Source organism: Phacochoerus africanus, chromosome 10 (genome assembly GCF_016906955.1).
Source record: "Phacochoerus africanus isolate WHEZ1 chromosome 10, ROS_Pafr_v1, whole genome shotgun sequence".
Classification (NCBI taxonomy): Eukaryota; Metazoa; Chordata; class Mammalia; order Artiodactyla; family Suidae; genus Phacochoerus; species Phacochoerus africanus.
This window is the reverse complement of record NC_062553.1, coordinates 4,263,124-4,288,766: the sequence shown is the minus strand read 5'-3', so window position 1 is coordinate 4,288,766 and position 25,643 is coordinate 4,263,124. Positions and strand designations below refer to the sequence as shown.

The window sequence follows — 25,643 nt, the reverse complement described above, 5'->3', positions numbered from 1 at the left end:
CCTACCATCTGCTCATCCTTACAGACCTCACCTCCTCTGGGTCACCACGCTGTAACTGTGCCCATCTCCCCGCCTCCACCGTCATCCCCAGGGAAGGAACCCCGTCTGATGGACCCCCGTGTCCCCCTGCCCTGCCCCCGCCCATGGCCCCCCAGAGGGTCTGGACTGCGACACGAACACTGCAGGACTGATGCATGAACCCACACTGGATGAGGAGGCAATTCCTAATCCCTCCTCATGAAAAGCTCTTCATTTTAGAAACCAGACATTTGCCCCCTATCCCCACCTAAGGTGTGGGAGGTAGGTGACGCTGCTTTAGGTTTATCTAGAAGGCTCCTCAGAGGGTCTCAAGGCCAGAGAGCAGCAGAGCCAACCTCTGAGCCCAACCTCTAAATCGACGGAGGTTCTTTCTCTCACCGCCTTCTGTGGTCGGTCCCTGCTTAGTGTCCCTTCCAGGGTGTGATGAAAACAATCCTACCACAGGGCCTTTGCACTTCCTGTTCCCTCTGCATGGAGAGCAATTCTGCCAAGCAACTGCAAGGCTCCCTCCTTCATGGACTTCAGATCTCTGTCCCTGCTCCCTCGGCCCACCTCCTCTCCCCCAGATAAGCCTGTTTCTTCCACTTTGCTTCATGTGTGTGTGTATATACACCTTATATTTTTGCAAAGCATCCATCACTGTTTATTATCATCGGCTTATTTGTTGACTGTCCCCCTCTCCAGTGAGGATAGGGACCCGTCTGTGTGCTGCAACTTCAGGGCCTGGAGGAAAGCCTGGCACATAGTAGGTGCTTCGTAAACAGCTGCTGGAGTGCATGAATGAATCAGCCCATCGCCGGGGCAGTGCAGGGAGTTTCAGGCCCATCTCAAGGGGAAGAAGCCCTTAATGCGGCGATGAGCAGCAGGCTCAAGGTGACCCTGGCCACAGGGAGCGGGAGCTCCTTCTAGGAGCAGACTGTCACTGACAAGGTCCATTAAAAGGAGCCAGGGACCCTGAAGCGCGCTGCAGCCTCCCACGTGCAGGAGCACCTGGGCCACCGCGAAGCACGCTGCTCATGGATTTCTGCCAGTTTCATCAGGAAGGGCCAACGTCCCCTCTTAACCTCCTGGGGTCTCAGCTGCACTCTGCTCACAGACCCCTTAGTGCTCATCCTTTCAGGCTGCAAATGCTGTCTGATCTGTTTCACTCATCTGACTGCAGGCAAAATCATTTACACCCCAAACTCCAGTTTATACCCAGACTGGTACCCACGCCACTTGAGATACCCACGGGCTGGCTCTGGTGGATGGCTTCACATCGTGTCTGTTCAATCCTCTCCACCTGTGAGTGAGGTCCCCCCCTCTCCCGCCGTCTGTGGATGAGGAAACGGGCTCAGCAAGGAGGAGCCCCTCGTATACAGCCAGGCAGAGGGGGGGCCCAGCCTGGGGCCGGAACCAAGCTGACTCCCAGTCTGCAGTATGCCCGCTGTGACTCAGGAGGCAAAGCAGAGCAGAGGTGAGGCCCCTGACCCCTAAGAGCCTGGGGCTGCATCCAGGTTCTGCCGCACTAGCTGTGTGTCCTTGTGCAAGTTTCTAAACTTCTCTGTGCCTCGGTTTCCCCAAGTTCAGAACGGCAGTGATACACTCTACCTCCTAGGGTCGTGGTAGGATTAAAGTGTGCATATGATGTGCTGAGGACAGGGCCTGGCACAGAGTAGGTGCTTTGTAAGTGAACTACTAGGACAGCATGTGGCCTAACATCGGCAAGGGCAGACTGGCTGCCTCGTGGTGCCACCCTCGAGCCAGTCACTCAGCTTCTCTGGGCTGGTGGATGTCCTGAGGCTCCAGGAGCTCAAGAGAAAAGGCACAACCGCAGGAGCGTGGGTGAGAGGGCAGGAGGGGCTGCAGCCTCCCTGGCGCACCGTGGCCTGGGAAGATGGTGCTGGTTCTGGCCGCTGTCTGGCTCCGCCCCCTCATCCTTCAGCTGACCGGGAACAAGTGCAAGTGTAATGCTCTAGACCAGGGGTCAGCAGCCCATCTCTATAAATGGCCAGGGAGTTAACGTTTTAGGCTTAGCAGGTCACAAGCTCTCCTGGGCTATTCAACCCTACTTTGGTGGTGCAAAAACAGCCTCAGACGATATGTAAATGCATGGGCGTGGCCGTGTTCCCAGGGAGCTTTATAAACTGGTGGATTCCTGCCCCATCTCTCCCCACTGGGCTCCTCTTTGCTGACCCCAGGTTTAGGGCGGATTGCAGACGTGCTGTTGTAACAGAAGCCTCTCTTCACTGCCCGTGTGTAAAGCGAAGCACAGAAACAGGGCTCTGTCCCATCCGGGAAGGAACGGAGCCTGTGGTTCTTCCTGCCAAGGACTCAGAGCACAATCCAGCAGGGCCTTCTGCAGAGTCATCAGGTTTGCGGAGATTTTTTATAGAAACTCCTTCATCTCCTGCTGCCAAGGGCATCTCCTGATGTCCTGAAACCAGCGGGGTCACAGAAGCACAAGGCACCACCGCCAGCTCCGGGTCTAAAGCTGCAAAGCCGTGTGGGATCCCGCTCGCAGGGCCCCGGGAAGGTCAGAGAGAAGGCGGCTGTGCCTCTGTGGCCCCCACTCCTCTGAGGTGCACATCTGTGAGCCTCAGTCCTCCTTAGCTGTGCCGGGGGCACGGGTCCAAGGGGTTGTCATCCTCTGGGCAAATCTCCACTGACCATATAATAGGAGGCACATGCAATGAATAAATGTCATTGGCTCGTTCCAGCGAGAAATGGGTCTGGAAAGCACCCCGTCAATGCCAAAAACGTACGCAAATACCAACGAATGTCGCGCCGGGCTTCAGTGGCGATGCTATGACAAACCATTGTAAAGACGCAGCTTGGAGATGGGCTCAAACCCTTGGAGAGCTGACGGGGCAGCCCCTGCAGGCCAGGCACCGCCCTGCAGGACCAGACCATCCACCCTCCAATCCCACAAAGGAGGAAAAGGAGGTGAGGGCGGGAGGTGACTGGCCCTGGCCCAGGGGTGGAGGCGGAGCGAGGATGGAATCCAGCCGGTGTCCCTCCTGCCGCCTGCTCTGATCTGGAGCGACTGCATCTCCACACAACATTCCTCTCTCATGGGGTCAGCGCCCCCAAAGGGCCCTGCTGCTGGGGCTCCCTGGACTGGCTATATCCAGGGCAAGCTGGATGCTGAGAGTGGGCGGGGGGTCCGTGAAGAGAAGGACGTGGCTTTGGGCTCCACTGACTGAACCAGATGTCTTGGCGAGAGCACACTCTCGGGAGGGGAAAGCTGTTGCCATGGTGACCAAGCAGGCTCAGAGTAAGGATGGAGGTGGCTCTACCAATGGCCACACCACAAGGGGCCTCCCACACAGGCTCCCCAAGGATGCTGGTCTGGAGGTGCCCAGAAGATCTCCTGCTCTGGGGCATGGCCAGCAAGGCTGTTTTTTTTTTTCAGCAAATTTTCTCCAAAAGATGACCTGGCTGCAAACATGAGCTGTGAGCACTCCAGCCTAACCAGATCCTACAGAAGGTGCCTGGCAACCGTGCCTCTCTAGGAGTTCCCATTGTGGCACAGCAGAAATGAATCCGACGAGGAACCATGAGGTTGAAGGTTCAATCACTGGCCTCACTCAGTGGGCCAAGGATCCAGCGTTGCCGTGAGCAGTGGTGTAGGTCACAGACGCAGCTTGGATCGGGTGTTGCTGGGGCTGTGGTGTAGGCCGGCAGGTGTAGCTCCAATTAGACCCCTAGCCTGGGCGCCTCCATATGCTGCAAGTGCGGCCCTAAAAAGCTAAAAAAAAAAGGAAAAAGAAAAAAAAAACCTTGCCTCTCTATTAGTTCGCTTCAGCCGCCACAGTGAAATGCCACCATTCAGTGGCGTAAACAATAGAAAATTATTTCCTCACAGTTGTGGAGGCGGGAAGTCTAAGATCATGGTGTCAGCAGGGCTGCTTCCTTCTGAGGCCTCTCTCCTTGGCTTGCACGTGGCCATCTTCTCCCCATGTCCCCACGGGTCATCCTTCTGTGTGTCTGTGTCCTAACCCTCTTCTTATCAGGACGCCAGTCATGCTGGATGGGGACCAACCCTGTCGCCCTTCTTTTTCGTTAGTCACTTCTTCAAAGACCCTAACTCCAAACCCAGTCACATTCTGAGGCACTGGGGTTAGGGCTTCAACACACAAATTTGGGGGGAAGCAAAGTGAGCCTATAACAGCCTCTTTCCTGTCTCTGCTCAGAACCTTATTAACTGTGATGGAGAAAGCCCACCAGGAGAGAAGAACCAGATCCCTGGGGACATGTGGGACCGTGGGAGAGGGGCCATCCCTGCAACAAGCCCACTGAAGCCCTGGAGGGTTTTGTCTGTGTGACGAGCAAGTCTGCACAGCTCCACCACAAGCCAGCTTACGGGATTCCCAAACGCTTAGACGAGAAAGCAGTGCCTTCACAAAAACCAGGCCTGGACAGTCCAGCCTCACCAAGTAATAGCTGTGTGACCTCTGGAAAATGTCTCAACTTCTCTGTGCCCTGCTTTTCTCCTCTGTAGAATAGGGGGAATGCCACCTGCTTTGCAGGGCTGCAATGAAGATGTAACGAGATTACAGAAATCAAATGCCCTGGCACATGGCCGGTACTTTTTTTTTTTTTGTATTTTTAGGGCCGCACTCGTGGCATATGGAGGCTCCCAGGCTAGGGGTCGAATGGGAACTGTTGCTGCCAGCCTATGCCAGAGCCACAGCAACACCAGATCCGAGCCGCATCTGCAATGCGGGATCCTGAACCTACTGAGCGAGGCCAGGGATCGAACCCTCTCCTAGTTGGATTCGTTTCCGCTGCGCCAAGACGGGAATTCCCTCATGGCTGGTACTTGAGCCACAAAGTTGGTTAAATCAGAATCAGAGGCTTCCTCCTCCTCTGAAACACACAGGAGATGAGGCTGGTTGCAAAAGGTGTCACGTCTGTCTGACCCTGGAAGGACAGTGAGGCTTTGTGCTGGTTACATGCCTGTGTGTGCATCCAACCCAGAGGTGAAGCCCAAGGTGCGACAGAGCTGCGACGCACCCCCAGGTGGATCCCTTCTTGTGGATCTGAGAAGAAGCAAACCAGACCCTGTCCTGCCCTCTCAGGGCTCCTAGCCCAGCAGTGAAACCAGGTAGCGGCCCCAGGACGGGTGCTCCAGGAGAGACACACAGGCGCATGTGGTGAGATTTATTGCAATGCCCTGAGCTGGCTTGGAAAACCAGCGAAGGGCCCTCTGAGGCAGAGGCATTAAGCCAAGGCTGGACAGTGAGTAGGAGTCATGCAGGCCGAGGGTCAGGCTGGGGGAACTGCTCCCGCTGGGGAGGAAGCCTGAGGCTGAGGGGTTTTGAGAGGACAGGCTGATGGAGCCCCAAGAGGGAAGGAGTGGGGGAGATGATGGGGCTGTGGCTTGGGATCAAGAGGGGTTTCATCAGGAGCCTGTTACACAAGTGCCACACAGTGAGGGTTAGAGGCAGGGCTGAACCCCAGGCTCTAGGGTTTTGCCAGCACAGAGCCTGGCCTATGAAGGGACCTTGGTGGGGGCCCCTCCTTGGCTCCCTGTACAGAGAACAAAGCCAGCCCACAGGTGGCCCGAGGGCTGACGGGGGCTTGGAGCTGCTTCGCCTTCTAGCCTCGTTTTGGCACCTGCTCCGAACATGGGAATTAGAAATTTGTTCCAGACCGAGGTCTGGTATGATGCCAGCTTCCACCATGAGACATCGCTCAGAAGGGAGGGAAATCAATTGAACCATCTTCACGATTCTCCGGGTGCTAAAAATAAAGCAGAGAGGTCCGTCAGCTGAGGCCTCCTGTGCAATCTGTTACCTTTAAGAGGCTTCGCATTCAAGAAAAATCTCCCAGACCTGCCTGACGGTCTCAAAATGTTGGTTTTAAAGGGCCGGAGAGGTTGTTTAAATAGATGTGGCGATGGCTGGGAAGACAAGGGGCTTCAACCATCAAAGGAGAAGCGGAGATTTTCTGAGAACCAGCCTCAAGTGTCTGAGGGCCACCGTCTAGGATGGAAAATGATCCTGGCCAACTGCCGGGCCCCGGGTGTGAATTTCTTCCTTCCTGACCAATAGCCATAGGAGAAGGAATCTGGCCGACTCGTGAAAATTGATGGTAAAAGTGGTAAAGCAACAAATCTGAGCCTAAATCTGCCGGCCTGGAGCCCAGACTGCTCCCCTTCACTGTCTGGGGCCTTGACGCCCCCAGGCTGGAGCCACAAGGACGCATCCATATCCTAAGACCAGATGACAACTGGGAACTTTCTCCCTCCGGAGTCACCACCTGTAGCCGCTCAGAAACACCCGCGCTGTGTGGGGACGCAGAGAGGGCTCAGGCGGGGTTCCTAACCCCAAAGGTTTCACCAGAAGATGAGTGAGGTGGTCATAGCAACAAATGGCAGAAGTCCAGTGTCACCAGGGAGAGGGGGCCCCAGAGGGGCTCCGCCAGCCTAGGAGAGGCACAGAGCGGACGGAGGCTGTGAGTGATGCTTGGGGCGAACAGAAGCCACAAAGGCTGATGCAGAGAAGGGTGTGCGGCAGGCAGAGCACCAGCCCCACCCCCAGGTGGGAAGGAAACCCAGTGGCCGGAAGGTCTGAGAAAGCCTGATGAACAGGACCCAGAGCTGCAGGGCACTGCTGAGGGAGCTAGACCTTCTCCAGGAGCCGATGGGGAGCTGCCGAGGGCTTAACCCAGGGGACTGATGTGGTCAGATCGGAGGTTCTGATGAGCATTTTTTTTTTTTTTTGGTCTTTTTAGGGCCGCACCCACGGCATAGGGAGGTTCCCAGAGGCTAGGGGTCGAATTGGAGCTGCAGCTGCCGGCCTCCACCAGAGCCACAGCAACGCTGGATCCAAGCCACCTCTGCGACCCACACCACTGCTCAGGGTAATGCCGGATCCTTAACCCACGGAGCAAGGCCAGGGTTCGAACCCGTGTCCTCATGGATCCTAGTTAGGTTCGTTACCGCTGAGCCCCAGTGGGCAACGCCCGATGAGCATTCTCACAGCTCTGTGGAGGGCCAGCTAGCTGGGTAAGGTGGGGTTCGGGCAATAGTCCAGGCAGGAAAGGTGCCCCCCGAGCTGGGCCGCTGGTGAGTGTGGGGAGGAGGGCGTGGCTCCAGAGCCCCCGGGGAGGATGGAGAGGGCTTGGCATTCGGTCCGTTTTGTGGCTGAGACAGAGCGAGGAGGCTGGGAGACCCTGGTGTGTGAGCTTGGCAACAGACGAAGGCGCCAGCAGAGGCTCAGGAAGCACCAGGCTCCCCTCCTCTGGCCGGAGCAGCCAGTTCTGGAACCAGGACAGAAAAGGCCCTCTGACGTCAGCGTCACGACCGTCCTTGCTGGTCAAAACCACGCCCTCCCCCCTTCTCTTTTATAAAAAAGCTTTTCCCTTCTCCTAAAACGTCTGCTAAAGATCATTGTCGCCTAAGTAGAAAGTGTTGCAATTGGGACCCAGGAGATGGGACCACAGCAGAAAACTCCCAGTGGCCCTGCGGACGGAACAGTAGCTTCAGGAGAAACCAAGGCCCTGCAGAGTCAGAGTTAAAGGAACGTGAAGCCCCAGGGCCAGAGTCCCCCAGGAGGTACTTGCTCAAAAGGTGTTTCGAAATTCAGAGCAATCCCCCAGCTCCGAGTGGAGTCACAGCCGCCTCGCTGCGTCCTCCCATGTTGGAAATGAAACACCTTTTCTAATCACGCGGCTGCTATCAGACCCACCGTGGCACCTGCAGCCCGCAGTCCCGACACCTTTCCTGCCAAGAGAGGCTGGACGCCACAGGACAGTGCCAGGTCTCTCTGCTCTGGGTCCTGGTGTCTTTGTCACTCTGCTGGCCGAGCAGCAGCAGGCCAGGGGGAGTGTCTCATGCGACATGGTACCCCGGGGAACTGATCTAATCGGGACGTTTCCACAGCCACAGCATATGTCCTGGAGACTCCACGCAGCTTCTCCCGTCGGCCTGATTGGGACTCGGATCCACAGGCAAGGGCTGCTCTGAGCCCGGCCCCAGCATCTCTAGCTTTCTGGAATGTACCCATTCCCCTCTCTCTGAGGCCAGAACGCTAGAACATTTGGATCAAAAATTCACTTTCACAAAATGAGAGGCTACACACAGGCTTCGTACTTAGCAGGATCTGCATTCAGGGAGGTCCCTCTGCGTTCCCAGGGGGACCCCCCACCCCAGTCCACCGATTCGCCTCTCGTCACTAGCCCTCATCACTAGCCCTCACCTCCTCATCGGGCTTCGATTCTGGGACCCACCATTATTTTCACTCCCTTGCGTATCTCATCAGCCCCCACGGCTGCACCTCCACTTTGCAAACCCATCGCTCTGGCTCCTTCTCCGCCCACTGTGCACCTGCAGCCACACAGCAAAACGTGGCGGGAGAAGAACCTGCACTTGCTCGCTGGTCCCACTCATTCCCCACAGCTCTTAACACCTGCTCACAAACTGGATATTTTGTTTATTATAGTAACAGTTTATCATCTTTAAAGTATATGTCCACTCCAGGAGGGCATGGATCTTTGTCTCTTGAATTCGAGCACTGGGTACAGGGCCTGGCACACAGTAGGTGCTCAATAAGCTTACCGGTGAACAGCAGGCTCTCCAATGTGTGGGCAGTGCATAATCTGTATTAGGGGGTGAAGCCAGTAACTGGACAGGCTTTCCCAGCAGGCTCTCCAATGACTGGGCAGGTCTGGGATAGATCAGTCTGCTTTTCTTATTCACAACTAACCTCTTCCAATGTCCTGTGGCCACCTTGTTCCAAAAGACAGTTGCGGTATAGCTCCATATCCATGCAGTCTATGTTTTAACTATTGATCTACCTCACGGTCTCTAGCTCATGACCAGGGCCCACCCTACCCATCTCTATGTCTTCCTGGATCTACTCGCTTCCAGACTCAATGGCTGGAATCCGGTTCACCCACAACACAAAGCCACAGCGCCAGTGAGCTCCCTGCAAGCTGGCCAGGGCTGCTCCCCAGCTGACGATGCATTGATGGCTTCTTAGCCCCTGGGGACACCAGTTAGCAGGAAGGCAGACACACCCTGCAGAACCCAGAGTCAATCACCAAGCAAGGCTTCCAATGACTTTCCAGCCCTTTTTCTGAACAAGGAGAAATCGTGTTATCCTGTCTCTAACCCTCAGGTACCTGCTTATCCCCACCTCCGACGGAAAGAGCCCATCTCAGCGTGCACACGCAGCAATTATAGAGTCTGAACATGTGGCTAATTCAAAATGTGAATTCACTCGAACTAAATTAAATTAAGAATGCTGGCTGAATGAAGGCGATGACACACACCCCCTGATGCATTTACATAAAAAATGCAGCCCAGCCCCATTTTAGGTACCCCACTGGCACACGTGACCAGCAGCCACCACACTGCAGGGGGCAAAGGGAGAACTTTTCTGTCTTGGACGGGGCTGAGGGCGGATGCCCCCCCATTGTTTTGTTTTCATGGCGTTTATCTCTACGGCTACCCCCTCTTTAGGACACACGCCGTATGTTTTAGTTTCATTTATGGTAGTAAAATTAAAGTCCCTTTCAAAATGCATCTATGTGGGCAAGAGTAAAGCCACTTAATTCAAAGAAAATTAATAAAAATGAGAAAAAATTAGAAAAGTGAATGAAAGAACGCAGGGTGTACAGACGTAGTCATAGTTGCGAAGGGGGGTTTGCGCGCGACCCATGTTTGGAGAACACAGTTCCCGGGAGGAAGTCCGCTCTCTCCATCAGCCAGGCCCACTGTGGCTGCCCCGGGCACCCCCACCCCTTGCTTCATCGCGTCCCACCCCTGCACACCCCGGGCTCTGCTGCAGCCTCAAGCCACTGGGACCATCCTAAGCCTGCTTCCTTCTCTGTCCTCCTGGGGAACCGGGCAGCACGTGCAGACCTGGGTTACAGCAGAGATGGCACCCCTGACACCACCCAGGTTAGGCTGTGTCCTCCAGAGGCCCAAGAGGCCCTTGAGGAAGAAGCTGAATTTCTTCCACTTGTCCCTGTGTCCCCGCCCCCCCCCGCCCCGGGCTCAGGGACAGACGAGGCACCAGGAATTGATGGCTGAATGAAGGCAATGAAACATAAGACCTGATGCAGCTGCAGGGCTCTGCGGTTTTTAAAGAGCCTCAGCATTCAGGGCGTCATGGGGGCCTTACAACATCTCAGGAGATGAATCAGGCGGGGTTAACGTCCCCACCTGGTCTTCTATCTTAAGGAGACATCCGGGCTCCAGGAGGGTGACGGCCGCTGTCCCAAGGCTGCAGCCCAAGGATGGGCAAAGAACACTGGGCCAGGCGAGGGCACTCTGTCCCTGCCAGAGGGACTGTGGGCCTGCCCAGGTCTCCCCAGGCCTGCATTTCCTCATCCATCAGGCGGCTTGCATGGCACCGGGAACATCGAGTGAGACTGTGGATGGCAAGCCGCTCTGTAAACTGTAGAGTGCTGCGCACAAAGCTGAGGACGGCCAGCCACAGTCCAGAGTCCCACGCCTGCCCTCTTCACAGACCTGGGGCTCCCATGTGACTCCTCATTTTCTTCTGCTGGGAAGCTTGTCAGCACCCCAGACCTGGCAGCAGAACGCCTACCATGTCTGTGCCCCCCACTCCTGTGCCTGCTTCTCTTGAGGAGACGGCCCCTTCCCGCACTCGGACACTCTGCTGGGGTTGGAGCCTGGCCAACCAGCGCATCGCACCCTCCCAAAAGTAATGGATTCGGGGTGCCCCTGAGGCCCCATCAGAGCCCATGGGGTGCCACCCGGGGGCTTGGTGGGAAAGTTCAGAGAGAGCTGGACTCTTCTGTTGGAGTTCATTCTGGGAGGGGGGACCCTGCATTGCTGGCATCAACTTGCCACTATACGGAGGCTGAAGCATACGGAGGCTAGAGCAGAGAGCAAAGGCAAGAAGCAGAGAGAGCCATCCCACGATGTTGTCTGAGCCCCTGGATCCACCTGCACCTGCAGCTCTCTTGGTTCCCCAAGTCAGTAAATGTCTGTGTTTTGCATGATCCAGCTGGAGGCGGGTGTTCTAACCCTTGACCAGCTGGTGTCTAAGCACTGGGGACAGGGCAGGACCTGCTGGCGCTTCAGCCTGAATGGAGGGTCAGGCAGATGCCTAGCCCAGCCCTCTCCATCCAGCCAAACCGAGCTTCAGCCCCAGCTCCTCCTGGAACCTTCCAGACCACCCCAATCTACTCCTACCTTCCAGCCCTGAGCACTGGAGTGGGAGGAAGGAGAGAGACTCTAGTGTTTTCTGACACTCTTTAGGAGCACGCAGGCCTATGGGGGAGGGGTTAGTGAGGAGCCCAAGTCTCGGAGGGGTGCAGTGACTCGCCAAGGTCACAGAGCTTACAGCCAGAGGCAGACATCCAGAGCCACAGTGACCCAGAAGCCCAGGCATTTGCCCCACGGCCTCTTGCTGGGCTCAGGGAACAGGGATGCTCGCTCAGCCTTCCCACCTCCCATCCTCCCGGTATGAAGCTCTCCCGGCCCCCTGGTCTCTGGCCAGCTCCTGGCTCCCAGCCTCCAGAAGCTGTCTGTCACTTCTTCTCCTCCGAATCCCCCAGACTGCTCCCTCCTGCTTCCCATCCTCTGCACCCCAGTTCTGACTCCTGCGCCAAGAGACACAGCCCACTTCTGACCAGCGAGATGGCAGAAGAGCATGCATGACCCCGCGTTGGGAGCTTCTCGAAGCAGGAGGTGTGTGGTCTCAGCTACGGGTGCCCACAGCTGCTGCCCGACACCCAGCACCCAGTGGACCGTTGGAGACAGCTCTTGGGGCCTCCAACTTCCTTCTGCCACACGTCTGGGTGGCATCTTCCCCAAAGGGCAGTTTGGTGGAAAAAGGTACGAAACAGGGGCTTGGGGCTGGAGGGCCCGGCTTTGAACCCAGCCTTGACCCTGGCTGCCATGAGCTTGGTCCCGGCCAAGGGGGGTCGGGACAGTACCTACGTCCCTGGGCAGCTGTGAGGAAGAAGTGGGCTCATTTGAACATGTGTCAACACCGGGCACAGAGCCTCACTGTGCGTCGTTGTGATTACTGGTCTGTAGGGTGGTGACACCTTAGTGACCTGCCTGCTCTGTCCACCGCAGCTCCCCCGCTGGGCCAAGCCTCCGTCTGGGCCTCTTCTGGCCGCTGTTCCTTCCTCACCCGTTGGAGGGAGCTGGAGTCAATCCTATTGGCCCAGCTTGCCCAGACACAGGGGATCCCCAGGCAAGGCCCCTTACCTTGACCCCTTCCAGCTGAGCTTCTAACACCTGTTGTCATTCTAAGCCCTGGGCAGGTCCCCAAGGCTGTTCATCAAACACAGATGCACCTGCCTGGGGCCCAGGGAGGACGGTCCAGAGACACCTGCAGTCAACAGTCTCAGGTGGTCGGCTGCCCCTTGCCCAGGAGGCCTGACCCAGGGCTCCACCTCCTCCACGGAACCCCGTAAGGCCCTCAGGGGACGCCCTGGAGTGACAAGGTCATGGCCACCCTGGAGGGGGCGAGGGGTCAAATGTAACCCTCAGTGGCTGGGATTTTAAACTTTTCATAGATAAACTCATCATGATTCCAAATCTGGGCCTTCTTCACACACTATGAGAGCCAGGTGGTGCCTCGCTGAAGAGGCCAGACCAAGCAGAAGCTCCCCAGCCGCCTGTGGAGTCTATGGGCTGGGGTGGGGGCGCAGCCGGAAAGGATACTGAAGCTGCGGTCGGTGATGGCCAGGTGCCAGAGGTTAATGCGCAGGTCATCGGCCGACATGTATGTCTCGCAGTCGCTGTTGACAGAGATGGAGTTGATGTGGTAGGTGTGGCCGTTGGCGAAGACCCTCCGAGGGCTCACCTCCACCATCAGGTCCATGGGCTTCAGCACGGGCACCTGCAGAGGAGGAGGGGCGGTCAGGGCCAGGTGAGAGGTGATGGGGGAGGGGTGCTGGCAGGAAACGTCCAGAGCCACATGATCCAAACGAGAGGCCAGGAGTGCGCCAGCGGCTGGTGAGGGTCTATTCTACAGGCGTCAGGAGCAAGCAGTACCACGTGGCCGGCGTCCATCAGCGCCAGCCCTGTACAAAATCCTGCCTCCTGGGATTGGTTCTGAGCCTGCTGAATAAATGGCAGAACCCCTCTGCATCCCAATTTCCTCACCTCTAAAGTGGAAGGAGGAGATACAATGGCAGAGTCAGATTGTTATCAAACATTTGTGTCCCCTTGTCTAGGGGAAGTGGCTGCTGGGGCAGGGACTACATTTCCCAGCTGTCCTTGCACCAGGTGTGGCCACATGACTGTTCTGACCAATGGGATGTGAGCCCCGTGATGTCTGGCACTTGGGTGGTTAAGAGGCAGGTGTGACTTCTCCACACCTTTCCCTATCCTCAGCTGGAAGGTGAGGACCAGTCATTTAGGGATGGAGGCACGTGGGATGCAAGGAGCCTGTATTCCTGCAGGAGAACCGTGTGCCATCCAGGATGCACATGCCGGAGCTTTCTCGACTGAGAAATACATTTCTGTGTGCTTGCCCTGGAATGCTGGGGTTATTTGTTACAGCCACCGTGCTGGGCAAACTCCCACCTCAGAAGGCTGGCATGAGGATGCCCACCTTTGCTTCCCTCTGTGCCCTCTGTCTGCTTTGGACACCTAGTGAATGCCAACTCCTCCTGCAAGGTCTGGAGTTAAAGCCCTTTGGATATGCAGCCTGCCTGGAGCCTGCTCACCCCCAGCATGCTGCACACGCCTCTGTCAGGGCTCCCGGCATGCACTGCATGTTATGCTAGCCACGACTCCCCATTCCAGCAAACTCTGAGTGCTTCAAAGGTATAGACAGACACACAGACATGGCCTCAATGATCTCCCAGGCCTGACCCAGATCTGATGCTCAGGAAATGGGGCTCACCAGTGAGACCCGGGTGCCAAGATGAACCTGAACTCCTAAGTCACGGAGTCAGAAAGCGACAGAGCCAGGAACAGAGCCAGGGGTGGTGGCCCTGAGGGTACCACGGTGCAAAGGTGTGGACCTGAAACCTGACGGCCGCTTAGACCCTCTCCTGCCACTTAACTACTGTTATCTCCACTGGGGACATCAGGTCTCCGGGCCTCAGTTTCCTTATCTGTAAGTGGGGCAACGCTGCTGCCTGCTCAGGGCTACTGTGCGATTCCATGAGTTAATACAGATCAAGTGCACCTGGATTAGTACTCAGTACACGGGGCCTCCTCCCCCTCCTCTCCAGGTGGGGACCAGGAGTGGCCGAGCCGGGGCTCACACAGCCACAGAGCTTCCAGAGTGGGCACTGGGAGGGCGCTGCTGCAGGTCCCCGTTTATCAGACATTCAACTTCAGCTCCAAGCCTCCCCTTTTCTTCCTCAGGGCACAGTCACTGTCTGCCCCAAAGATTCCTGGACTCTTGGGAGCCACAGCTGCTTCTGGAGAAGGTCAGAGCACCACTGGTCTAGCAAAGTCTGCCTCCCCCTCCTGGCAACACAATTTCCTCCTGGCAGCCTTGCGGCAGTTCACCTAGTGCCCCCGCCATGCACTGCTATCCCCAGACCCTGTTTCAAAACCATTACACAAAGAAAGGAGAGGAAGAGGAAAGAGAAACCTGTCCTGAAGATTTGGGGGTTTTGTGAATAAAACTTTCCCCCACCCCAGCTCTTCTGGAAGGCACAGTCTAGTCAAAGCAAGGGGCAGGAGCGCAGACACGAAAGGCTAGTGTGGACAAAAAAGGATAAGGATTCATCTGGCTTGTATAGAAAGGGCTTTATGGAGATGGAGACTAATAGGGTTTTGAAGGATGAATAGGAGTTCACCAAACAGACAAGATAGAGAAAGGCCTCCCTGTGTGCCCCTCTGTCACAGTGATGACTGCCAGAATGGGGTTGACTCTGTGTCTATTTCCTTGAGGGGTTGGGTACACTCTGGCACTCAGTCTCATCTTACTTAGCTGTGGGACCCCACAGACTTAGCACAGGGCCTAGCGTGGAGCAGGTTCTCGGTAAATAATAGCTGCCTCCAGCATGAAGAGTACAGATTAGGCAGAGAGCTATGCAGGGTTGGGGAGGCTTGGGTGAAATGGGAGGAGGCAAGGTGAGAGGCTGGATGAGGGAAGACCCAGGCGACCGCATTCTTCCCTATTTCTCTTCCTCCAGCCTCGGTCACATCCATCTAAGGGTGCATGTGACGTGCAGAGAAAAATCTCAGATGCTGGGAAGGAAATAATCAGGGTTCCCACGGGCCACTGGGTCTGCGGCAAATGCCGCGCCAATCAGGAGGTGATAATTGCATCCCTCCCACCAGATGAAACCTCATAAACTTTCTCGGGGCTCACAGGGTGCGGCGGGGGCGGGGGGGGGGGACGACCGTCACCTCCATTACTCAATGTCAAAGCGAATTGGCTTCCCCGCTTTCTCAGGATTTATTCGTGCAATTTGCCAGTCATTTAGAGACCGACGTGTTTAAACATTTATTATTCCCCCTTCTGGGAACAACATTGATTACCGTTTCGTATTTATGACAACTCGGTGGACGCTTCACACAGGCACCTGCTAAGTCATTGCAGAAAAAGCCAGTCATCGTTTCCAGTTTGCCGGTGAGGAGGCAGGAAACACCCAGGGCCACCTGACCAGCAGTGGGTGGTCTGGGAGCAGTGTGGGAGCCTGGCGAGGGGCTGGCACCACCCTGCTCTGGGTGAGCAGCATGGGCCGCCAGGAGCAACACGCACGCACGGTCAAGGCGGGAGCCCAGGGAGCGGGATTGGCATGACACGAACCCTTTCAAATCGGCTGGGAGCAAGCACTTTCAGACGCTTATTCTAACTCAGTCTTGGGACCCTGAGGCCCCTCCCAAGCAGGGCCTGTGCCCACTTCTTAGGATCTTGCTGAGGACTGAAGGGGTTTTACAGCCAGACTGCCTGGCAATGTTTGTTCTTGTTCCAGATGAGAAACCGGGGGTTCATGGAGGCCAAGAGCCCTGCCCAGGGTCAAACCACCACGAAGCGGCAGAGGCAGGATTCGAACCTGGAGCCCTATGACTTAAATGTCTCACAGCCTCTCTGCTGGAAGAGAGATGAGCCCTTTGGCTTTTAGTCACGCCGGGGGCAAAAGTCTGCCCTCCGAAGGCTCTGCAGCCTGACCTTCCCTGCAGCTCTTAAATCAATGGTTTTTTATTTGGTTGGTTTGGGTTTTTTGGTTGTTTTTGCTTTTTTTGCTTTTTAGCACCACCCCTTTAGCACATGGACATTCCCAGGCTAGAGGTCAAATCGGAGCTACAGCCGCCGGCCTACACCACAGCCACAGCAATGTGGGATCCGAGCCTCGTCCGTGACCTACACTGCAGCTCACGGCAACGCAGGATCCTTAACCCACTGAGCGAGGCCAGGGATGGAACCCGCATCCTCATGGATACTAGTCGGGTTCGTTACCGCTGAGCCACAAGGGGAACTCCTAATCAACAGCCATCTTTGCAGCTGAGCCTTCATAAAGGCTGCAAGAATCACAAATTCCAGGCGTCCCTGTGCCCCTCGGCAAAGGGCTTGGAACCCACCAGCCTCCGCCCACGGCTCTCCTCTGGCTCTGCCACTTGCTCTGCTGAGCCACCCTGGGTGAGCCGACACCTCTCTCTGGGCCTCAGTTTCCTTCTTTGTGTAACAAGGGATTGTAGGACTGCTCTCCAACCTCGGGTGCAGCAGAAAAAAAGTGCCTCCTGGACACGCATCTCGCCTCCTCCGCCCAAGGTTTCCGGGGGAAAGATGACTACGACGACGGCCTCTGCTTTGCTGGGGAGGAAATCGAGGCGCCGAGCAGGGAAGGGACGGCGGCCACCCAGCGAGCAAGCAGCCCGGCTTAGCTCAGGATCGGAGCCGACTGGGGTTCAGATCTCAAAGGCCCTTCCAGCCCTAGGAGTCTCCCTGTCCGAGAGACGCAGCACAAGCTGCTTCCCCAACTGCTGGCATCCCCGGAATCCCCGCGTTCAGCATCGTACCTGCAGTGACGTCACCGTGGACAGGTCCTTAAGCTTCCCCTCCTCATCTTTCAGGTTATAACCCTCAGGCCTCTTATCACGTTCGGTAATCTTCCATAGTTTGATAGTTTTATCTTTAAAAACAGAACAAACAGGATACGTGATGACATCAGCGTGGAGAATGGAGCAGCCCCGTGGGTCCCCTAGACAAGGGTGCCTCGGTCTACCGCTGTCCTGTCCTTCGACGGGCGGGTTCTTTCTCCTCTTTTCTTTCCCAGGCTAGGGGTCGAATCGGAGCTGTAGCAGGCAGCCACAGCCACAGCCACAGCCACAGCAACGCGGGATCCGAGCCGCATCTGCAGCTTACACCACAGCTCACGGCAATGCCGGATCCTTAACCCACTGAATGAGGCCAGGGGTCGAACCCACAGCCACAATGAGAACTCTGGTTCTTTCTATTGTGACTCCTGTTAATTGAAGCAACGAATATCTTTGCAAATGGAGCATCTGTCCTCATGTGCTAGCTTAGCACAATTGCTCTCAAAGGTGAAACTGCTGGGTCAAAGGGCATGACCCTTTCAAGGGCAGGTGTCAGTCTCAACTGATTTCCACAAAGACTGTACGGTGATGCTTCCTGCTTTTTACCCGGCATTGGTGGACACAAGAGGGAAACTCATTTCCTATTTCTGAGACACATCCCACCCATTCAGAAACTCTGCTCTCCTGCAGCCTGACTTCTCTGGAATCCTGCCAAGAACATCAAACACCTAATCCTGACTAGCTGGGACGGTTAATTTTAGGTGTCAACTTGGCTAAGCCATGCTACCCAGATATCTGGTCAAACATGTGGCTGTTGCTCTGAAGGTATTTTGTAGATGAGATTAGCATTTAAATCCACAGAGTCAAGCAGATTAGCCTCCATAATGTGGGTGGGCCTCGCCCAATCAGTCGAAGGCTTCAGAGGTTTGGGGGGGAAAAAAAAAAAAGACTGAAGTCCCCAAGGCAGAGGCGGCTCTGCCAGCAGACAGCCTTCAGTCTGGAGCTGCAGCACCAGCTCTTTCAGCCTGCGCTAGATTGTGGTCTTGCCAGCCCCATCATGTGTGCCAACTCCTTAAAATAAGCCTCTCTCTCTATATCTCAATCTATGTCTACACGTATGTCCGTATCTCTGTGTACACACACACACACACACACACACCCTATCAGTTCTGTTTCTCCAGAGAACCCCGACTAGCACAGCAGCCAAAACCAACACGCCAAGTTCATGAAAAGGAAGGGGAGAAAACTAGTATCGATTAAGCAGGTACCCAGGGACAGGCCACTAGGAAAGGGTGGAGCTGGGATTCAAAACCAGGGGTGGGAAGCTTTGAGGGCGATCTGTTAGGGAATTCCTGAAGACTGCCTTTCCTCCAAAGAAGCAGGAAGAGAATGACACTCCCTGTCAAACGATTTAAATACGCATTATACAGGGCAGTGAACGAGGCTTAGTTGGCAGCCCTGTTCTAGGCTCGTTATGATGTCATTTCCTTTCGTCCTCCCAATGAGCGGCCGTTAAGCGCAGAAGAGGAAGTGGCAGGACCAGGGTGGGAAAGCACGGGGGGCTCCGGCCCCAGGTGCCCTGTCCTTGGGGGGACCTCTCACTGCCTGTGCGTCAGGCCAAGAAGGGCCCCTTGGGCCTTGAAAGAGGGGTTTGCTGAGCCCGACCCTGTGCCAGGCCCTTGGAGCAGAAGCAGCAACTGGAATGGCAGGAGCCCAGGCGAGCAAGCCTGGGTCAGCAGCAGGGGAAGGCCCAGGGGCCAGACCCCTGGCTCAGCCGAGGGGTCAGCGGAGGCTCAGCGGGAGGCGGCGACACCCAGCAGAGGCCTGAGGGATGAGGAGGGGGTTGGCCAGGTGGGCGCGGAAAGGGCCGGCCTTCGGGCACAGAGCTGGGTTGGTGGGCTCTGGCCTGACCAGTTTCAGGGACACTGTAAAGGCCACCCTAAGGAGTCTGAGTCCCTCAGCAGGGCAGGTGGCCTCACCCACCTGGGGCAGTGCCAGCTGGTCTCAGGGGGCCGGGTGGGTGCCATCTCCCTCCACCATCATCGTCAGCCCAGAGAGAGCACAGGTGAGGAAATTCAGAGGATCAAGACCACTCCCCAAGGTCCCCAGATGGGGACAGACTCCAGGCCTGTCCTAACTCCCACCCCCGGCACCTTTGATGATGGGGGTGAGAGGTGACAGAGGTTGAGCAGGGGGACGTGAATGTGGGAAGCCGGGCCCCCGGCCCCAGGCCTACGACTGGCCGAGGTAAGGTGGCCTCTAGAGCCGCAGGCTCCCAGGGGACCAGAGCGAAGCAGGGGCCTGGCCAGGAGCCTCCTTGGGGGCCGGCCGGGGACGCACAACCTCTGCCCGAGACGGGCTCCTCCAGCAGTGCTCCCCTGGCACCATCCAGGGAGGGCCCCTCCACTGCGGGTGGTCTGGGATTCTGGGGGGTGTGGACCAGGGGATAAGTTGGCATCAAGGGCTCCCTGCATTCCCGCCTGGCCTCCTCTGTCCACCCCCCAGTGCACGTATCCACAGCGAAATTCAAGGTGCTGCTGTTTTTCAGCAGTGGGAACAAGCCTGTGGCCCCCCGACGGGGCAGTGGCCGGGGAAGGCTGAGCCAGTGCAGTCACGGCATGGAACATACATGCTGCTCAAAACATTATTTTTTAGGCGCTCTAAAGACTTAGACAAATGTGCACAGTATAAGTGAGGTGGAAAAGGGATTTGATACCAAACTGCTCCAACCCGCGTGCACAAGAGCACACTCGCACACCCGCGCACAGCCCGGCCCTCACCGTTGGTGGACAGCAGGGAGTGGGCGGCATTCTGCTGCGGGAGCCACTTGATCTTGTTGATTTTCTCCTCTATCTCCAGGCTCTTGAGATAGTCGAACTCCGGCTCGTGGCTCTGGAACGTGCTATAGACGTCATACTCGCCCTGGCTGTGCGGCGTGTTTTTACTCTGCAAGGAAACCAGACCCTGAGCTCCGGGACCGTAGGCAGAGCGGGAGCCGGCCTGGGGCTGGGGACCGGACTGGTTAAACCTGCACGGGGACTGACACAGCCCTGGTGACTGGGCATCTATTCGAAGGTCTGAGGAAACACTCTGCTTTTTGCTTTTTTTTTTTCCTTTGTTCCTTTTTTCATGGCCCCACCCTTGGCATATGGAAGTGCCCGGGCCAGGGATTGAACCAGAGCCGCAGCCGCAGCAACGCTGGTCCCTTTAACCCACTGCGGTGGGCCAGGGATCGAACCTGAGCCTCCTCAGCAACCAGAGCCACTGCAGTCGGATTCTCAACCCACTGCACCACAGTGAGAACTCCAAATTCTCTGCTTTTTAATTATTATTATTATTATTTTTTTTGCTTTTTTAGGGCCACACCCATGGCATATGAAAGTTCCCAGGCTAGGGGTTGAATGAGAGCTACAGCTGCCGGCCTACACCACAGCCACAGCCATGCAGGATCAGATCCACATCTGCAACCTGCACCACAGCTCACGGCAATGCCAGATCCTTAACCCACTGAGCGAGGCCAGGGATCGAACCTGCATCCTCATGGTTACTAGTCGGATTCCTTTCTGCTGTGTCACGACGGGAACTCCCGTCTCTGTTTTTTAAATGGCTAAGACCTCATGGTGCAGCCCTGGCCAAACCCCATCACCTTCTCGGTCCCATAGTAGGAATGTGTTTACTGAGCACCTACTGTGTGCAGGACACTAGCTAAGTTTTTCTCGCACCTCAGTTCGTCCTATCTTCGATGCCCCTCTCTAATGGGCACCACGACTCCCCCCATTTTACAGATGAGCAAGTGGAGGCTCAGAGGGGAATTGGCCCACAAGGCCACGTGTCCCCAAAGTGGCGTCATTCATTCCACTGAGTCTGCCCGGCATCAAGGCCAAGGTGAGCAGCAAGGAGGAAATGGGAAAAGCACGTGATGAATAGTGAGGTGTCTGCATGGAGATGCTCAATAATAGGGCCTTTAATCCCCAGGTTCTTCCAGGGGTTCAGAAACACCACCTCCAGGCAGGCTATTCCAGGCTGCTCCCCTATTACCAGGAATTCTGCGGGACAACAGACCTCACCCGGCCAAGGCCGGGGGCTGAGCAAAACTGCCAACCCCAGACAGAGAGCGGCCGGCAGGTGCGGAAGGTCCAGCCTCCCCCGGCCCCTCCACCCAGCTCTGGCCGGGACAGCACCAGCTCACCCAGGCAGAGGGCACTTTAATCAGAGGCTGAACCCAGGCTCCGCCTGTTCTGTTCTGTTCTCCAGGGTCTAGGACACAGGTGCCATCAACAAACTTCTGCTCAGCAGATGGTCTGTGAGCCGACCTGGTGGACCCCCTTCCCTGATGGTGGGGCCCCATCCCTGCATGCCCGCGAGCCCCTTCTGTCCAGCCCGGGCATCCTGGTGGGATGTGAGAGGGGCTGTGAGGCTCAAGGGCAGCCCCTCCCCCGACCGGGCCCCAACCCACCTCTGGCTCCCGCTGGAAGATGACGACCCGGCCACCCTTGTCACCTGTGGCCAGCAGCTCCCCAGTGTGGTTGAACTCAACGGTAGAGATGATATCGGCTGCGGAGGGACAGAGACAGAAAGGCAGCTCATCAGGACCCCGCACGGCGCAATGGAGCAGCACAAAGCCCACCCGCCCCCAGGGCCCCCAAGCCCTGGGCTGGGCCCCCGAGGGCAACAGGAGCCTGAGGGGCTGGGAGCACTGATGAGGTCCCCCCCGTCCCCCGCTGGCAGTGGAATGGGGACTCTCACAGGTGCCTTTCATTCTTTCCTCCTCCCCTTCCTTCCAGAAGCAGTTCAGGGGGTTCCTTGAGTGCTGACCAGGGGACAAGCCCACCTCTCAGGGCCGCAGAGACCACCTGTCCCCTTCCCTACCCCCCACTGAGCCCCCCAGGGACAGGACCCCCCTAATCTCCACATTCCTGGCCTAGACCCTGCAGGCCCCCAAAGCTCTGGTCAGGCTCCAGCACAGTGGATCTACCTTCAAACGAACGGCGGATTGGACCGCCCCTCCCGCCAGGTACTCAGGTGGCTCCAGAGCTGACACCTGTCCCATAGGCGTTTGCCTCACAGCCGTCTGGGTGGTGGATCACCTCCCGATTCATGGGCTTCTTCTGCTCCAACCCCATCCTTTGCATCCTCTTCTCCCTCCTCCCGCTGGCTCGGGCCCGGCCTTGGGCCCACCCTGACTGCCCTCTCTGTCTCACTCTCCGCATCCAATCCCACTGGCTCAGCCTTCCAGATCCGTTCAGATTCCAATCACTCCTCCTGCCTGCTGTCGCATCCCCTCCACTTCTCCCGGCGGGGACGCAAGCTGGCCTGGACAGAGACCCCTCAGAGGCCTCCAGAGGCTCCCCACGGGTGGAGTAAAAGCAAAGTCTCAGAGTGGCTAAAGCCTTGAGTGCCCTGCAGCCCCCAGAGGCAGGCCACTAACCTTCACCCCATCCTGCACCTGCCCCCCGCCTCTGGCATCGCCTCCCACCCTGGGTTGGGTACCACTGCACCTCGTGATTGGCTTTGGCCTGCGGGATGCCTGAGGATAAGCCGCTGTCCTGCACCTCTGCCACTGCCTGGGGGAGGACCTGCCCAGGCCAGACACCGGCCCAGGGAGGAGGAAGACCACACTCAGCACAGCCACCCAGCTGAGCCGCCCCGGCTGACCGACGGCTCACGGAGACCAGCCCAGCCTGGAAGAGCGGGCCCCGCGGATGCAGGATGACAAGTGCTTATGATGACAAGATGGTCAAACGCCCACGTTTGACTCGTGAAAGCCTCCTCTTCCACTACTTTCAGGCTCTGCTCCTTCACCCAACTCTGGGCTCCTTACTGTTTCTCAAACTGCCAGCTCCCTTTTGTCTCAAGACCTGTTCTCTCAGCCTCAAGTGGTTTTCCCAGTCCCATCTCCTATTTCGATTCATGCCTTTTCCTTTTCCAATCAAGTGCCTTCAGAGGCCGCCCCAGACTCAGTGGCACTGGCCCTCAGAGCCGCAGGTAAATGCCAGCTCTGATGGTGAAAGGAATGAGGGCAGAGGGCGGGTGGTCCAGAGGCAGGATGATGCACTGGGCATACTCAGTGATCACAATAAAAGCATGTTTCCTTAAACTTCATTATTATTATTATTATTATTATTTTGCTTTTTTCTGGGGGCTGTACCCTCAGCATATGGAAGTTCCCAGGCTAGGTGTTGAATCGGAGCTGCAGCTGCCACCCTACGCCACAGCCACAGCGATGCTGGATCCTTAACCCACTGAGCGAGGCCAGGGATTGAACCCACATCCTCATGGATGCTAGTCGGGTTCTTGACCTGCTGAGCCACAACGGGAACGCCACATTTCCTTAAACTTTAAAGTAGAGGGCATAAAAATCACTATTAAAAAATTAATAAATAAAAAAATAAAGGGAATGAAAAATAAAGAAAGTAGCTCCTTGGGATCTTCTGAGTGTAGAAGCAGGAAGAGCCTCAGGCCCGATGCCCAACACTAGCCCTGAAGGGGCAGCCTGCCTGGCCCAGGGCCACCGAAGGGCCACAGCTGGAGCCACAGCCCAGCAGAGCCGGGTTCCCGCGCGTGCACTAGCTCTTGCTGTTTCTCATCAGCACCCCCTTAGGGGGGAAGAGCAGGATATAAAACTGTGATAAAATGCTTTTAATTATATAGACCAGTGATCACACCCACGTTAAACAGCAAACAAACTGGGCGGACGGAAAACAAGCTGGGAGAGAATTTCCCACCAGGTTAAACAGAGCTTGTGTGAGGCTGGCTGAAAGAAAATGTTTTTTTCCTCCTCTTTCTGTTTCTATGTTTTCTAGATTTTCTGTAATGGATCTTTATTTTTAAATAGTTGATGGAGGTGTAATTGATAGACACAAAACGCACATATTTAATGTATTCAATTTAGTAATGAGTTTAGACATATGCATAATGCATATGATTTTTACGAGGGAAAAATAACAACGCTGTTAAATTAAAACGCCAAGGTCACCACTGGTACCCAGAGCAAATGTGGTCCATAAATGCTAGGCAGTTACCACAGTAACAGACACTAATGTCTGTGACGCAATTGACAATTTACATGTCAGTTTTATATCCGCTGCCTCCCTTGAACCTCACACCAGTCCCCGAGGGAGATATGACTGTTATTTCTATTGGCAGCTGAGGAGATGGATGGAAGCCCAACCAGAGTGACAACCCCTTGAGCCGTTCCTGCACCTGTCAAAAGCCCCTGGGTTGGAGTCGGGGCGCCAACGCCTCAGCACCTTGGTCTTGGCTGAGAAGCAGTTTTGTCACCTGCAGCGTGGCCATAGCAAAAGTCTTCCTGGGATCAGACACTCCAGAGAGATGTGTGGGGTTTGGGAGGGAGGGAGGACTGTGCCCCCAAGGAGAGATGAATGACCAAAGCCGACGGGACAGAAAAGCTAAAGCTCCTTGTCATCTTTGCTTCTGGCCTCCACAGAAACAGCAGCTGCCAGCGCAGACAGGCGCCAGATAAGCCTGTGATTCCAGCTCACCGTGCAGATTTGGGCGAGTCTTCACCACTAGCCCCTCCAGTCCCATTCCGTGAACATTTACAGAGCAACCACTGGACCTCCGGCCAGGGCGCAGCTTCTTTGGACCCAGGAAGGGCCCGGTGGATGTTTACCATCTATCACTGCCATGAGAAGCGTCTTCCAGAGCTTGCCTGGGAAAGTTACCTCCCTTGAGAGCTGGCAGTTCTCATCAGTAAAACCATGAAATTAGAAAGTCCATCCTCTCCTTTTGGAGTGTTGGACACATCTCCAGCCCCAATACCACCTCCCCCAGGAAGCCTTCCTGGAAAATGCACCTGCCCTCCCACAGTGGTCTCTCCTACACTCAGGGTCTCATGCCCACAATGTACCCCTCATTCAGTGGCAGACCCTGCAGGGATCAGATAGCAATGGGAAGACAAGGCAGCACTGGGTGAGTGTCTTGTTTTAATGGCTCGTTGCCTGAGGATTGGTCCTAGTCTGTGCCATGAGGCTGCGGACACTCAGAGAGTCATACCCGTAGGCTTGATAAACCTGAAGGCAGAACCTGGAAACCCTAGTAGCTGGAAAATAAGGTCATTAATCCTGGAAATGGGTCTACGGGGGGTGGGGGTCCCCAAGTGCAGCACTTGAACTCTGCCCCAAACTCCAGCTGGCTGCAAACTGCACACATACAAATGGCAGACTCCATGCAGAACTGTCAAGACTTAAAGGGGAAATGAGATTTGTGCTGGGACAGAGTTCGCAGTTGAATTCAACCAAGTGAACTGCTTGCAAATACAAAACAAAACAAAACAAAAAAGCTCTTTGGAAGGACACACTAAACATCTAGAGTTTCTACAATGTTATCATCACAACACTGAGGACATTATCTCAAATTATATGAAGATACACAGAGATATAGGAAAACATCATTTATACTTGACAATCAAGGAAACAGACCCTACAGTGACCTGGATATTGGAATTAGCAAATGAAGTGTTTTTTTTTTTTTTTCTTTTTGGGGCTGCACTGCCACACATGGAGGTTTCCAGGCTAGGGGCCAATTCAGAGCCCTAGCTGCCAGCCTACAGCACAACCACAGCAATGCAGGATCTGAGCTGCATCTGCGACCTACACCACGTTCACAGCAACGCCAGATCCTTAACCCACTGAATGGCACCAGGGATCGCACCCAC

General features: G+C 55.9%; 1 protein-coding gene across 1 annotated transcript in view; it reads right to left on the bottom strand.

Moving 5' to 3' along the window:
• Positions 1–25,643, bottom strand: part of PPP2R2C (protein phosphatase 2 regulatory subunit Bgamma) — a 134,257-nt gene that overhangs the window by 29,915 nt on the left and 78,699 nt on the right. The window contains exons 2-5 of the mRNA XM_047799313.1: positions 21,423–21,520; positions 19,747–19,912; positions 16,949–17,061; positions 12,680–12,857 (exon numbers count right to left, since the gene is read on the bottom strand). Of these exons, the coding sequence (XP_047655269.1) occupies positions 12,680–12,857; positions 16,949–17,061; positions 19,747–19,912; positions 21,423–21,520 (555 nt within the window). The remainder of the gene's footprint in view (positions 1–12,679; positions 12,858–16,948; positions 17,062–19,746; positions 19,913–21,422; positions 21,521–25,643) is intronic.